A 13,338-nucleotide genomic window follows, 5' to 3' on the forward strand; every position below is an offset into this window, starting at 1 on the left:
CTGCACTACCGTAATGGCTTACGGCCGTGCCAACCTGTACACGCCCGATCTCGTCAGATCTCGGCCGCTACGCAGGTTCGGTCCTGGTTAGTACTTGGTTGGGAGACCGCCTGGGAATACCAAGTGCGGTGTGCTTAGGGCTGGTTCTCCATTCTTTTCGCTCCTCTCTCACGTGTGGCGAAGAGGGGCCTGTTTGGGTGGTCTTGGACCTCCTCTGGTGACCCTGTGCTTCCCGTGCCGCCAGGCCCGGTCCGAAGTAATGTTCGTCGACCCGTAGGCCTGGAATAACCCTTTTTTGAAAACTGAAACACTTGTACTGCGGTATAGCCAGTGTGTACCCGCAGGTGTGTTTTGGAGTTTTTTCTTGAGGGGTTATAGGAACAACCACCGCATTGGGTAACGACAAGGTGGTTGATTCCCTGGTGTGTTGGAGCAGTGTCAACTCCCGGGTTACCCGGTTGAGGGTGCCCCTGCACGTTCATGACGTCTGCCAATCATGTCAGCCTTCTCTGCCTCAACCCCTCTGGTGGGTTTTTTTTAAATGGAGGCTTGGTCATGCAACAATGCCAGCATACGCCCCTTCCGCCGGGGGGGCTGTTCTCAGCTGACTCCTTTGGTGCCTGTCTCGTCCGCAGTGCTCCAGGCTCAGGTTACAGCCTGTTGCCTGGTTTTCCCCGGTGCGCTGCCTGCTTCCGTTGGTTAACCTTTTTTGTGTGCTTACGGCCATGCTGACTGCCTGTTCTGCAGGGTCAGTGTGCCAGGCGGTGTGCTATTGGAGGGAAAGGGCCCGCTCTTGGAGGGGCCTTATCCGAATACACTGGCGATGTGGGGGGCGGTGTCACTAAGTGACCGCCTGGTGGGGTCTTGATGCCTGGCGTCATTGACCTCTCCGGGCCCCCGTTTTCCAGGGGATCCAGTCCCTTCAGTGGGTCTGGGTCTTCCTTCGCGCTCCGCTGCTACGGCCTTGCCACAGGGTTGGGTTTGCTCTTGACCCCGTGATTTCTGGGGGCAGTAACGAGGTTGTTCCCTCCGTTCGTTCCCGGGTGGCATGCGGGTTGTGCGTGTGTGTAGTCGTGGGGTCAGGCCACGGTCTGCTCACCCTGTGCGTTGAGTTGCTTGAGTGCCTCTTCGCACGGTTGGGTCCGTCGCCCTCCCGGGAACCTCCAATAGGGGGGGTGCCCTCCATTAGGGGGGGTCGGGGGGCTCGGTCCTCCCTGATCTGATGGTTGTGGGGGGCCTCAGCGCGGTGTATTTGTCGGCCGATGGCTCTCGCTCGGCCTCCCTTGTGCAGTAGTGATGCCGAGCGGAGCCATTACGATACAGGACGATAGGTTATGACTATAACCAAGTTCTGTTAGTAATGGTGACGCTCGGCATCAGACGCCGCTGCTGCCCTTGATCTCACCTTGTGGTGAAAGCTTGGGAAGGAGGCGAGTATGTGGCCCCACCCCTGCTTATGTAGGTAAGCTGATAGGGGTGTGGTCAGACGAATGTTGGGATATAAAGGTACATTTGTGGAATCTTTATTCAGTGCGCGTGCACGAGCAAGGTACAGTGCAGTAGTGATGCCGAGCGTCACCATTACTAACAGAACTTGGTTATAGTCATAACCTATCGTTAGTGAAGCTGTGCTTATCTCCTACTTTGTACAGTGGGATCACTTTTGCTACCTTCATCCTGTCTGGAAAAATAGCTGTCTGAAAAGAAAGATTACAAATATAACAGCGAGGTTTGATTATACAATCAATTGTCTTCTTCACTATAATCATATCTATCCCATCACTGTCAATGGATGTCTTATTCTTTGACTTTGATACAATGGATATGATTTCTGCTTCACTGACATTTCCCAAAAACATAGACTGCAGTACTTTACTATCTCCTCTCCATCCTTCCTGTAATGGTTCATCGTGTTTTTGAATGGCATCTGCCAGATTTGGCCCCACATTTACAAAGAAAATTGTTGAATTCATTAACCACCTCATTCATGTTTTCTATAGTCTTACTATTACTAATGAAATGGCTAGGCATTTTTATGGACGCTGATTTATTTCCCATTACCTTATTTAGAATGTCCCATGTGCCCTTTATATTATTTTTATTTTCGCTTTAACAATTATTTAACAATCTATTGTAATAATCTGTCTTAGCCCGTCTCGTACTCAATACTAACTTATTCTTATACACTTTGTATTTAGTTTCAGCAGCCTTTTTTCTACATTTGATAAAATCTCTATAAAGTTTGTTTTTCTTTTTACATGCATTCTCTAACCCCTTTGTTATCCATGGTTTTCTATTGTCATTACTTTTTTGTTTATGTTGAACCATTGGGCAGTGCCTATCGTAAAGTGTCCGATAGGTATTCAAAAAAGTATTGTAAGCAGCATTGACATCTTCTACATAGACCCCCTTCCATTCTTCATTCCAAAGATCATTCCTGAACATGTTTACAGCATCTTCCTTTCTTAACCTTTTATATCTGTATGATTGATGATGATCTGTATGATTGTATGATTATGCTACATAAAATGTTTATCTATAGCACCTATAAGGATCTTAAACGCAACAGATATCCTATTGTAGCCTCTTAGGCCAGAAAGAAATCTTGCATTGTGATTTTTCTTCTGGCTTGCGAGACTAATCCTTTAAGATTTTCATATTTGATAATAAAATAAGAACGAAGGACAAGACTAGGTTATCTACTGTAAATGGAAGGAATTGTGGGTAATCCAATAGTAATGATTGAGACATCTATATATTATCTTAAGGCTGTTTATTTTATCTTTAGGCTCCTACAGCAGCCAATGGGCTGTGTTCACAGGCACACAACCATACAGAGTGCTGAGGGTCTGATTCACACACTTGGGTTACATTCATTCTGCGAATGAACTCTCCAGCAAAACACAATATGATTACATTTCTATTCCCTGGCTCCCTCTTGTATTCCCTCTCCTTTCATTTGTGGAACGTCTTAAGTTGTGAACATGTAGTGATTTAATAACACACGTCATTCTGGAAATATTCACGTTTATTCATCTCTCAAATTATATACACAGTTGATACACTGTATCCACGAAATCCTTGCTGTCAAAATACATTCATAATCATAAAAAGCGAATTACAATAATGTATTGGATTTCATTTTCTAAGAGATTTGTATGAAATGGTTCCTTGGACTGAACGTGTTGGCAGGTTAGTTAGCAGCCCTTTTTATCCTTCATGTAATACGGCACAGAATCCCTCGACGTTATACACTGTTACCATTGACAGAAGCAGCACTTCAAAAAGAAGATGTGGTTTTACAAAATTCACATATTCACATCAAACTGTAAAATAATACCAGTGTTCGTTATGTGAAAACCCAACAAACTTTGGATTATGGGGCAACAGTGGCTCAGGAGGTAGAGCGGTCGTCTAGTAATCAGAAGGTTCCCGGTTCGGTTCCCGCTTCTCCCGGGCAGAATAAAAGCGCTATATATAAATGCACCATTTACCAAGGCTTCAACCAAGATGAACCCAGGTGATTTCTTGATAAAGGAATACTTTTAGGTTAGTGTATATTCCCTTTATTCTTTATTCAACCACTTAACCTAATGTGGGCCATAAGGTTTTCTGGTACATGGAGCTCGCTTGGTAGCTTGCGGCTCACAATCTCCAGGGATCTTTATGAGGAATGCTACAGTAACACAAAAGAGGACATTTTAAGGATAGCTCAGATGATAAATGCCTGGTGCAAAAAAATAAATTACATTTTAAAATGTCATTGTGTCGCTTTAAGCGGTACAACGAGCAGACCGGGGGGGGGGGGGGGGGGACTAGACTTTCACTGCTGTTCCATTAACTACATGGTGCTGTCAAATGTTGCTAACTGCTGTCTACAGGGATAACTTGTGATCCAAGATGGAATGTCATCGTGCCGTCGATCGAGATATTACGCACGAAAGAGCGGCATAACATAACCATTTTGTCATTGATATTCTATGCAAATGCCATAATATGCTGTGAAAAATCCACGTCTTTTGTCTTGTAAAATGGAATGCACAATAATCATTGCTAAGCGTCTAAAGTAATCTTGAGGCAGAGCGGCGATAGAATACAAAAAGCATTTCAGAGGAACATAAGCATTAGGACGTCGTAACACATGATTAGATGAATCTCCACAAAGTGAAAAGGAAACATCGGAAAATATTAACAATTGATTTAACACCTGATTCATATGGATGTAATCATAAGAGGCGAAAGGCTAGAGGCTGGAAGAGCTTCTGGCAGGAAACAAGTGGTGGCGTGACACCTGCACGGAAGAGGACGCTTGCTTAATGAACGTAGGTCTGGGCCATGTGCTTATATCACAATATTCTTCTTAGTTTTGGCTGTATATAAGTATATGACGGTATTAAGTATTTCAGTAAAAAAAAAAATATGTCTAAATGACTAAATGTAAATGAGTACAATTGTCATGTATTTTCATTTACTTCTTTCTTTAATAGTGCAGCAAGGATATTTTTTCTGATTAACCAAAAATATACAGTATATAATAATTATTATTATCATAATTTCTTTCTTAACCGTTATGTATATATCAGGTATGCAAATCCATACCTTTGCATTGATCCATGCCTGTGTATACCTTAACATTCAGTACGTTATACCTCCTAGCCCTAAAGGAAAGTGGTCTCAGTAGTGGGCAGAGCTCAGTTGGTCTCTTCAGAACCAGCAGTATACAGTAGATAAATGGGTGGGAACATTTATCCAAAATCTGACTTTTATTTTGATCAATAAAGCTGAAGAGAATAGTTGATTTTGAGCCCAAACCTGACAAAAGTCCTGCAAAGAAAAAATGGACTGATTTTGCTACCAACAGTATTTTCATGAATGTCAAACTGTAATATAGATTAGAGGCAGAAGGTGATTAGATTATGGTCTGGAAGTTGGCACTTCTGCCACAGAAGAGGCTCAGAGACACAGAGGACGACGTGGCGGGTGAATAAGGATGGTTCCGGTGACGTGGTGAGGCTGTCGTGGTTTGACATAAGGATGACGGTGATTATAAACGTGGTGTGCTTCCAGCGCGGACAGGTCGAGGGGCGCGCCGTCCGTCTCTCTACTTCCGGATGGCGGCCACGGCTTTCTTGGCCGCGTCGTCCAGGTTGTCGGCTGACGTGATGGGCAGGCCACTCTCGGCCAGGATCCTCTTGGCCTCCTGGACGTTGGTTCCTACCAGACACACACATAAAAGACACCGTTAGAACCAACAGACTGGATCTAATCTCACCCGCGGATCTCTACGCTATACGCTGTGAAAAGACCAAGAATTCCTTTGGCGGAATCGGTTCACATGAGCGGCAGATGGATATAGTCATGGATGAATGGAGGCAGCTGTGTGTCTGTGAAGGACTTGAACACGGTGGTAACAGGGGAACATGTGTATGTGTACAGTATGTGTGTGTGTGTGTGTGTGTGTGTGTGTGTGTGTGTGTGTGTGTGTGTGTGTGTGTGTGTGTGTGTGTGTGTGTTTGTTTAATTGATCCCCTGGTTGTGGTGGGGGTCGGTGAGGGTCTCTCATACGGCCAGGCCCTGGTTGTGGTGGGGTCAGGGGGGGTAGGTGAGGGGCTCTCATACGGCCAGGCCCTGGTTGTGGTGGGGTCAGGGGGGGTAGGTGAGGGTCTCTCATACGGCCAGGCCCTGGTTGTGGTGGGGTCAGGGGGGGTAGGTGAGGGGCTCTCATACGGCCAGGCCCTGGTTGTAGTGGTGGTGTCAGGGGGGGTAGGTGAGGGTCTCTCATACGGCCAGGCCCTGGTTGTGGTGGGGTCAGGGGGGGTAGGTGAGGGGCTCTCATACGGCCAGGCCCTGGTTGTGGTGGGGTCAGGGGGGGTCGGTGAGGGTCTCTCATACGGCCAGGCCCTGGTTGTGGTGGGGTCAGGGGGGGTAGGTGAGGGTCTCTCATACGGCCAGGCCCTGGTTGTGGTGGGGTCAGGGGGGGTAGGTGAGGGTCTCTCATACGGCCAGGCCCTGGTTGTGGTGGGGTCAGGGGGGGTAGGTGAGGGTCTCTCATACGGCCCTGGTTGTGGTGGGGTCAGGGGGGGTAGGTGAGGGTCTCTCATACGGCCAGGCCCTGGTTGTGGTGGGGTCAGGGGGGGTAGGTGAGGGTCTCTCATACGGCCCTGGTTGTGGTGGGGTCAGGGGGGGTAGGTGAGGGTCTCTCATACGGCCAGGCCCTGGTTGTGGTGGGGTCAGGGGGGGTAGGTGAGGGTCTCTCATACGGCCAGGCCCTGGTTGTGGTGGGGTCAGGGGGGGCAGGTGAGGGTCTCTCATACGGCCAGGCCCTGGTTGTGGTGGGGTCAGGGGGGGTAGGTGAGGGTCTCTCATACGGCCAGGCCCTGGTTGTGGTGGGGTCAGGGGGGGTAGGTGAGGGGCTCTCATACGGCCAGGCCCTGGCAGAGCTGTAACCAAGCAGAGAGAGACACAGCAGCCACAGCCCTGGGGTCTACATACCAGACTGCCTGACTCCCAGCACCACACAACCAACACAGACACCACAAGCCTGTCACAACACAGGGCAGAGGGCAATGCACTGGAGGGAGGGAGGGAGGGAGGGAGGGAGGGAGGGAGGGAGGGAGGGAGGGAGGGAGGGAGGGAGGGAGGGAGGGAGGGAGGGAGGGAGGGAGGGAAGAGAGAGAGCAGAGGGAGGAAATGTGAGAGTGAGCAAGCAAGAGGCAGAGAGAATGAGAGGAGAGAGAGATCAAATGAAGCAGATCCTCACTCGCCTCTGAAACGACAGCAGCCAGCTGTTTAGGTGCTGTTCACTGATCTCACAAGTGAGGTCATTACTGCAAAGAAAAGACCATTCACACACACCGCTCCTGCACTGGCCATTCATGTTTCTATGCGTGTGTGTGTGTGTGTGTGCATATGTGCGTGCGTGTGTGTGTGTGTGTATCCATCTGTATTACACCAAGAACTGTATGTAACTTGAAGAAATGCACTTTGAACCCCATTATTTCGATTGATGGGATTTAATTGTAGTTCATTTCGATTGGTGTGAGCAATAACCTTGTGCACGTTTGTTTATTTTGCTCTGTGTGATACGACAACTGCGTGTGTGTTTGTATTTGCACACACACACACTCAAGGTGGTCGACCCCAGTCGTCCCGGCTGGTGGGTAATTAAGAATCCGTGATGTGTGTAATCTCCGGGGGTGGCTGGACGCCCTAATCGATAGGCGTTTCACGTTGGAATTCTATTAGCAGCCGGCCACTTAGCGCCTAATATTTCACGGCTCTCGTCTGGCTTAGATCATAGTTCATTCCATACACATTTCTGGAGCCTATAGCATCACCAAACAATCAATCGGCCGATGTAATTAATAGGAGCAGGAAGGAGGCCCCCGCCCTGGTATCCAAACAACGGGGTAGGGTGTCCAAGACTCAGCTTCTAATCAAACAGGAGAGCGTTGTCTCCCACTTATCTCCCCCACGCTCGCTCCCTCCCTCCGTCCTCGGATAAATCTATATTCTCAAAGGGCAATGCTTTCACTCGTGTCGTGGGACGGGCCGTGCGGGCGTGTTCAATACAATGACCTATCAACATCATCAGAGTTGACAAATCACTGCTATCATATTTCTATAGGGGGGGGGGGGGGGGGGGGGGGGTGTAAACAGGCTTCACTGCTGGATGATTAAAAGAGATTATAGCTGGAGAACTAAACTTCAGACTGGAAGGACACGCGTTCTGCTACGAGACGCCATATGCGCCTCTATAAATACATAATGCGAGACGAACACGCCTATGGAAATAAATAAACACTTTATTTTTTAAGATTATAAATATTCATAAGCATCGACAGTATCTGTTGTTTTTGTCACACAATGTACACATCTGTGTTATTGTACATTTGAGTTCACACATCTGTGAATGTGAGAGAAGGGCAAATGTACTGTATGTGTGTGTGTACGGCCAGGCAACACAATGTGTGTGTTTGTATGTATGTGTGTGATTAATTGTATGTATGTATGTGTGTGTGTCTGTGTATGTGTGTGTGTGTGTATGTGTGTGTGTGTGTGTGTGTGTGTGTGTGTGTATGTATGTGTGTGTGTATGTGTGTGTGTGTGTGTGTGTGTGTGTGTGTGTGTGTCTGTAGCTATGAACCAGACAGTGTCTTTTGTGTGAATGCACTGAATGCATTTCCATTGTGAACAGTGACGGCTCACAGCAGAGAAGCACCACCTAGTGTGTGTGTGTGTGTGTGGTGTCTTGGTGACTGTGTGTGTGTGTGGGGTGTCTTGGTGACACTTGGTGTGTGTGTTCACCTGCAGCCACTAGATGCTGCCAGAGACCTACTCACAGCCTGGACCCAGCCACGCTCTCACTCTCTCTCACACACACACATACTCTGACAGTGACACACACACACACACTCTGACAGTGACACACACACACATACTCTGACAGTGACACACACACACATCCTCTGACAGTGACACACACACACACACACACACACACACACACACACACACACACACACACACACACACACACACACACACACACACACACACACACACACACACACACACACACACACACACACACACACTAGGAAAAAAAATTCTCGCTGTCGCTTTGATCTGCTTTAGTCACGGTTTGGATTTCTCATTTAAATCAATCCCCCCAGGTAACCTCCATGCTATGTAGTTGAATTTGAATCAATCCCCCCAGGTAACCTCCATGCTAAATGTAGTTGAATTTAAATCAATCCCCCCAGATGACCCCCATGCTAAATGTAGTTGAATTTAAATCAATCCCCCCAGATGACCCCCATGCTAAATGTAGTTGAATTTGAATCAATCCCCCCAGGTGACCCCCATGCTAAATGTAGTTGAATTTAAATCAAGTGTCAGAATAAACACGCTGCTATTGGTACTTGACCGTATTAACTGCAGAGAAGGCATTTCCTACTGAGACTAGAAGAACCTACAATTTTTTTTAGGCAAGACAGGAGACAGAGCTGAAAGGATTCTCCTGCCTGCCTCGATTCTCTCTCTATATCGTTAAAAGTCATCATCAAACCTTTATTTAACCAGAAATAAAAACCCATCAAGACCGAGGTCTCTTTTTCAAGGGTGATCTGGCGAAGAAGGCAAGCACGAATTATGATTATACATATACATAACAAAGCACAATACACATACAGTGAGTAGACTACCATACAACCAACATTTTAAATGAAAAAAAAAATTCAGCTTAAGAAAATACAAGCACAATAAAACAGTAACAATCAACCTGTAGAAAAGTGCTACACATCAAAGCAGGAGCAGCATGTGGAAAGGATTTCAGATCGTTTTGGTTTGAAGCAACACAAAGAGATCGGAGAGGCCAATTTGAGACGTGTCTGGAGGTCATTCCAGGACCAAGGACCAAAATAAAATAGGCTTATTTTACTTGCCTCAGTCCGCACGGGAGGTATTTTAAAGTGCATCCAGGTGCTGGATCTGAGATTGAGGGAGTTTTGCATTAACTGATGTACCATGGAAGTTTACCAAGAACAGCCTTACTGTATATATGAAACATACCAGTGCTGCAACCTGCGTGTAGCCAGTGAAGTCCAACCAATTAGTGAATAAAGTGTACAGTGATGTGTCCTATATGGTGAATTGGAGATAAATCTCAGAGCGGCATGGTAAATCAGAGTTTGGCTAAGGCAGTAGGACAAGCAAATCTATAAACTATGTCACCGCAATCTAGTTGTGACAAAAAAAGGGCCAACCACCTGTTTATGAGAGGCGGGGGGAAAGCATGATTTAACCCTATAGAAAAAAGCAACTGTGAATGTACGTTTATTTATTTTTTATCCACTTTATCCACGATTTTTCTCCCATCCCAATTTCGTATTTCCAATTCTTCCCTCCCCCGTCTTGAACGTTGCTAGACTATGCTTCCCACTGGTCGGCTGTAGTAAGGACAGAAGCCTTGCATCACATGTCCCCTCCGGTACACGAGGAGGCAGCCTGTGGCGTCTTTTCACCGCAACAGCTCGAACTCTCAGTGGCGAGGAGTAACGCGTGGGAGGCTCACGCTGCCCCCGATACTTCCTGTTTCCGCCGCACCGGCGTCACCCAACCGACCTGTAGGAGTCGCTGTCCACAACGTCCAATCCCCACTCACCGGCTTTCCCACCCTCTAACACTGCCAATTGTGTTAGTATGACGGCCGGCCAAGCCGGTAGCAACGCCGAGAGCTAGGCTCGATGCCAGCATCTCCTGTGTTAGTGGCGAGCGCCTTGCCCACTGCGCCACTCAGCCGCCCAGTGAATGTACGTTTATTAAAGCATAAATATCATGTTTAAAATCTAGGTTCTTGTCCAGCCAGATGCCAAGGTATTTGTACGTTTCAATAACCTCAATAGAACAACCATCAAGGGTGAAAATAGAGGGGGGAGAGACAGTTGACCTAGTTGGAGCAAATACCATTGCCTTTGTTTTGCTACCATTCAATAGCAGTTTTGATTCAATGAGAGTATGCTGCAAGGAGGCAAAATTAGACTGTACATTTGTCACAGCAGCCTCAAGAGAAGGAGCACAAGAATACATAACTGTCTCATCGGCATATATATGGTACCGGGAGTGAGTTAAAGGTCCTGTGTCTTATAAATGGCCTTTTCCAGTGTTTAGCATTGTTTTATAGCAATGGGGGTTTGTATCAATGGGTCTGTGTCTCTAATCCTCATTTTGGCAGATTGCTCTAATTCAGTTGAGACAATCTCCTCCCCCAGTGAACTAGGTCATTCTGATTTGACTCGCTTGGCTACATAGCACTGACATGATCTGCAGTAACGCCCCCTCTATGTTTGTAGCGCAACCATTCGCCTCTGCAGACCATGGTGAATGTGTCTGAGCTGGCAGACGGTCAACACCGCCCTCTACTGCCTTGCACCCCGCGGTTCAAGCAACATTTCATGTATACACGAGGAGACATAATACCAATAATCTAGCGTAGCACAGAGCGATTAGATAATCAGCCGAAAAATTACAACGTGATAACTGGATTACACTAAAATGCCTTTTTCTCGTCTTTTCCTGGAATTACTCAGAATCACTCAAACTATACTCATATTCAAAACGGTATAAAACGGAAATGTACGGATGAAAAAACGATCTGTTTTTTACATGTTGACCAGAAGAAACTCACTGACAGTCGACAGTGTTATTAGATCCAAAGCTATAATATAAAATATAGTTTTAGGACTCGCAAGTTTGGCATTCTAAAACTATATCCATTGAATAACGCACTGGCGCTGAAGGCCATCAGCACCCCCTGCTGCTGGCATCCAATGTGTTAAAGAGAAATACAAAACAATGATTTAAAAAAAAAAAACTTTACAGATGTGTTCCATAGACTCACAGGACTTGTGTAAAGTTGCCCAAATAGTGAAAGGAATAGCAAGACATGTCCCCTTTAAATGATCACAGATGTTATTTACATATAATAGAAAAAGAAGCAGACCCATAATTTAACCTTGTGGAACCCCCTTTTCTAATGTAATTGGATCAGAGAGAGAGTCACCAAGCCTAACACACTGTGTACGGTCAAGGAGATAGCTCCTGAACCAAGCAACCATATTTTGACTTAAACCCACCCTCAGGAGAGTATTCAATAATATGTGATGATCGACAGTATCGGAAGCCTTAGTCAGATCGATAAACAAGGCAACAAAAAAATACTTATTGTCAGTAGCAACCCTGATGTTATCTAGGACTTCTAAGCACGCAGTCACATTACTAGGCTTGGTTCTAAAACCAGACTGCATGGTATTTAAAAAAAGAATTTGTATTATCTTTATTAGCGTTTTTCACCGCTTTTTCTGGCCACGCAGGACCGACAGAGGAGAGAGGGAGAACGGGAGGAGAAGCAGGGAGGACATGCGGCAAATGGCCACCGGGACTGGGAATCGAACCCGGGGCGACCGCTTCGCGACTCAGCGCGCTATATGGTGTGCTACTGGAGCACCCAGACTGCATGGTATTTAAGATGGAATGAGAGTCTAGAAAAAGCCTTAGTTGGGAAGATACTAAAGACTCCAGAATTTTAGATAGGACACAGAGGTTAGAAATAGGCAGATAATTGTTGATCTCTGAGAGAAGACCTGCTTTTAACTCACTGGAGGCCAAACCCGAGATAGTCCGGGTTAACTCGCCATGCTCTGGGCGCCAAACCAGAGAAATCTCTGGTTTTAATCCATATACTTTTATTAGCGATATCCATACATTTTTCATCCATCCAGCCTGACGTTATCATTGGGAATGGGTCTGAGCTCGCAAAGGGCAAATACCATCGCCTATCGTCTCCCGGATGGTATTGCACATCATTGGATTGGATTGGCTGGGACTGTGCATCAAAAAAATAAGTCCGGTCCAGGTTTTACTTCTCGGGAATGCAGTATTGTTATAACAGATGGACTGAGGACACTCAGAGAAGCGTGGATTATGTGTTTTGGCTGCTATATAACGTTGGATCAATAAACGCGATCAATATATGGAATGGCGATCAGGAATTGGATTAATCTTTTTGCATGACATCAGATGTGAGGTAAGGCCTTTATGTTACGAATCTTGGGGTAATCAGATGTTCCTATCACCGCCATCGGAGCACGTGTGTGTGTGAGGTTCGTGCCGACCAAAATACGGAGAAGCAATTTTTCAGACCCCGCTTCTCTTCATGCATGAGGACACATACTATCGATAATCTAGCGTTTATTTGAAAACGATTCATAAATCAAGCGACAAATGGCACGATTTCTAAGGAAATACATTTAAGCTCGATTTGCTGGAGTTTATTAAGATGAGACAGAACGCCCTAGAAATATATTGATATTCATCACGGTATAAAATGGAAATGTATGTATGAAAAAATCATCTGTTTCGTGCATGTTGACTGGAAGCAACTCATTGACGATCACTGTGTTATTTAGATCTATTGCCATTATATTTTATATGTTTTAAGCACTCGCAAATAAGTCCTATTATCCATTGGATAAAGCGTTGGCACCGAAGGGCCATCAGCAGAGGGCGGTGTTGGCGCTGAATGAGTTAACAGAGGAGAGACGAAAGCTTGTTTCCAGATATCAGGCAGGGCCTCTTCAGAAATAGATAGATTAAGATTATACAAGTCTGTCAATGGTTGAGCTATATAGGAGCTGCAATCTTTGGAAAATAGGGGACATCAGACAGAAGAAAAGGAGAAAAGACAAAAGTAGGCAGAGTAGAAGAGGGCTCTGAGGAGTTGATACTCAACCTCGAGTCAGTAAGTCGTCAAAAACATGCTCAGCCTTTTTGAAATGG

The 13,338-nt window shown here is 46.0% G+C and overlaps 1 protein-coding gene across 1 annotated transcript in view; it reads right to left on the reverse strand.

Annotated features, from left to right (window-relative positions):
* Positions 1–3,010: 3,010 nt before the first annotated feature.
* suclg2 (succinate-CoA ligase GDP-forming subunit beta) overlaps positions 3,011–13,338 on the reverse strand; it is a 305,557-nt gene continuing 295,229 nt past the window's right edge. The window contains 1 exon segment of the mRNA XM_084315807.1: positions 3,011–5,214. Within this exon segment, the coding sequence (XP_084171933.1) occupies positions 5,102–5,214 (113 nt within the window). The 3' untranslated portion in view covers positions 3,011–5,101.

Source organism: Notolepis coatsorum, assembly GCF_963971535.1.
Source record: "Notolepis coatsorum genome assembly, chromosome: 6".
In the NCBI taxonomy this organism is placed as follows: Eukaryota; Metazoa; Chordata; class Actinopteri; order Aulopiformes; family Paralepididae; genus Notolepis; species Notolepis coatsorum.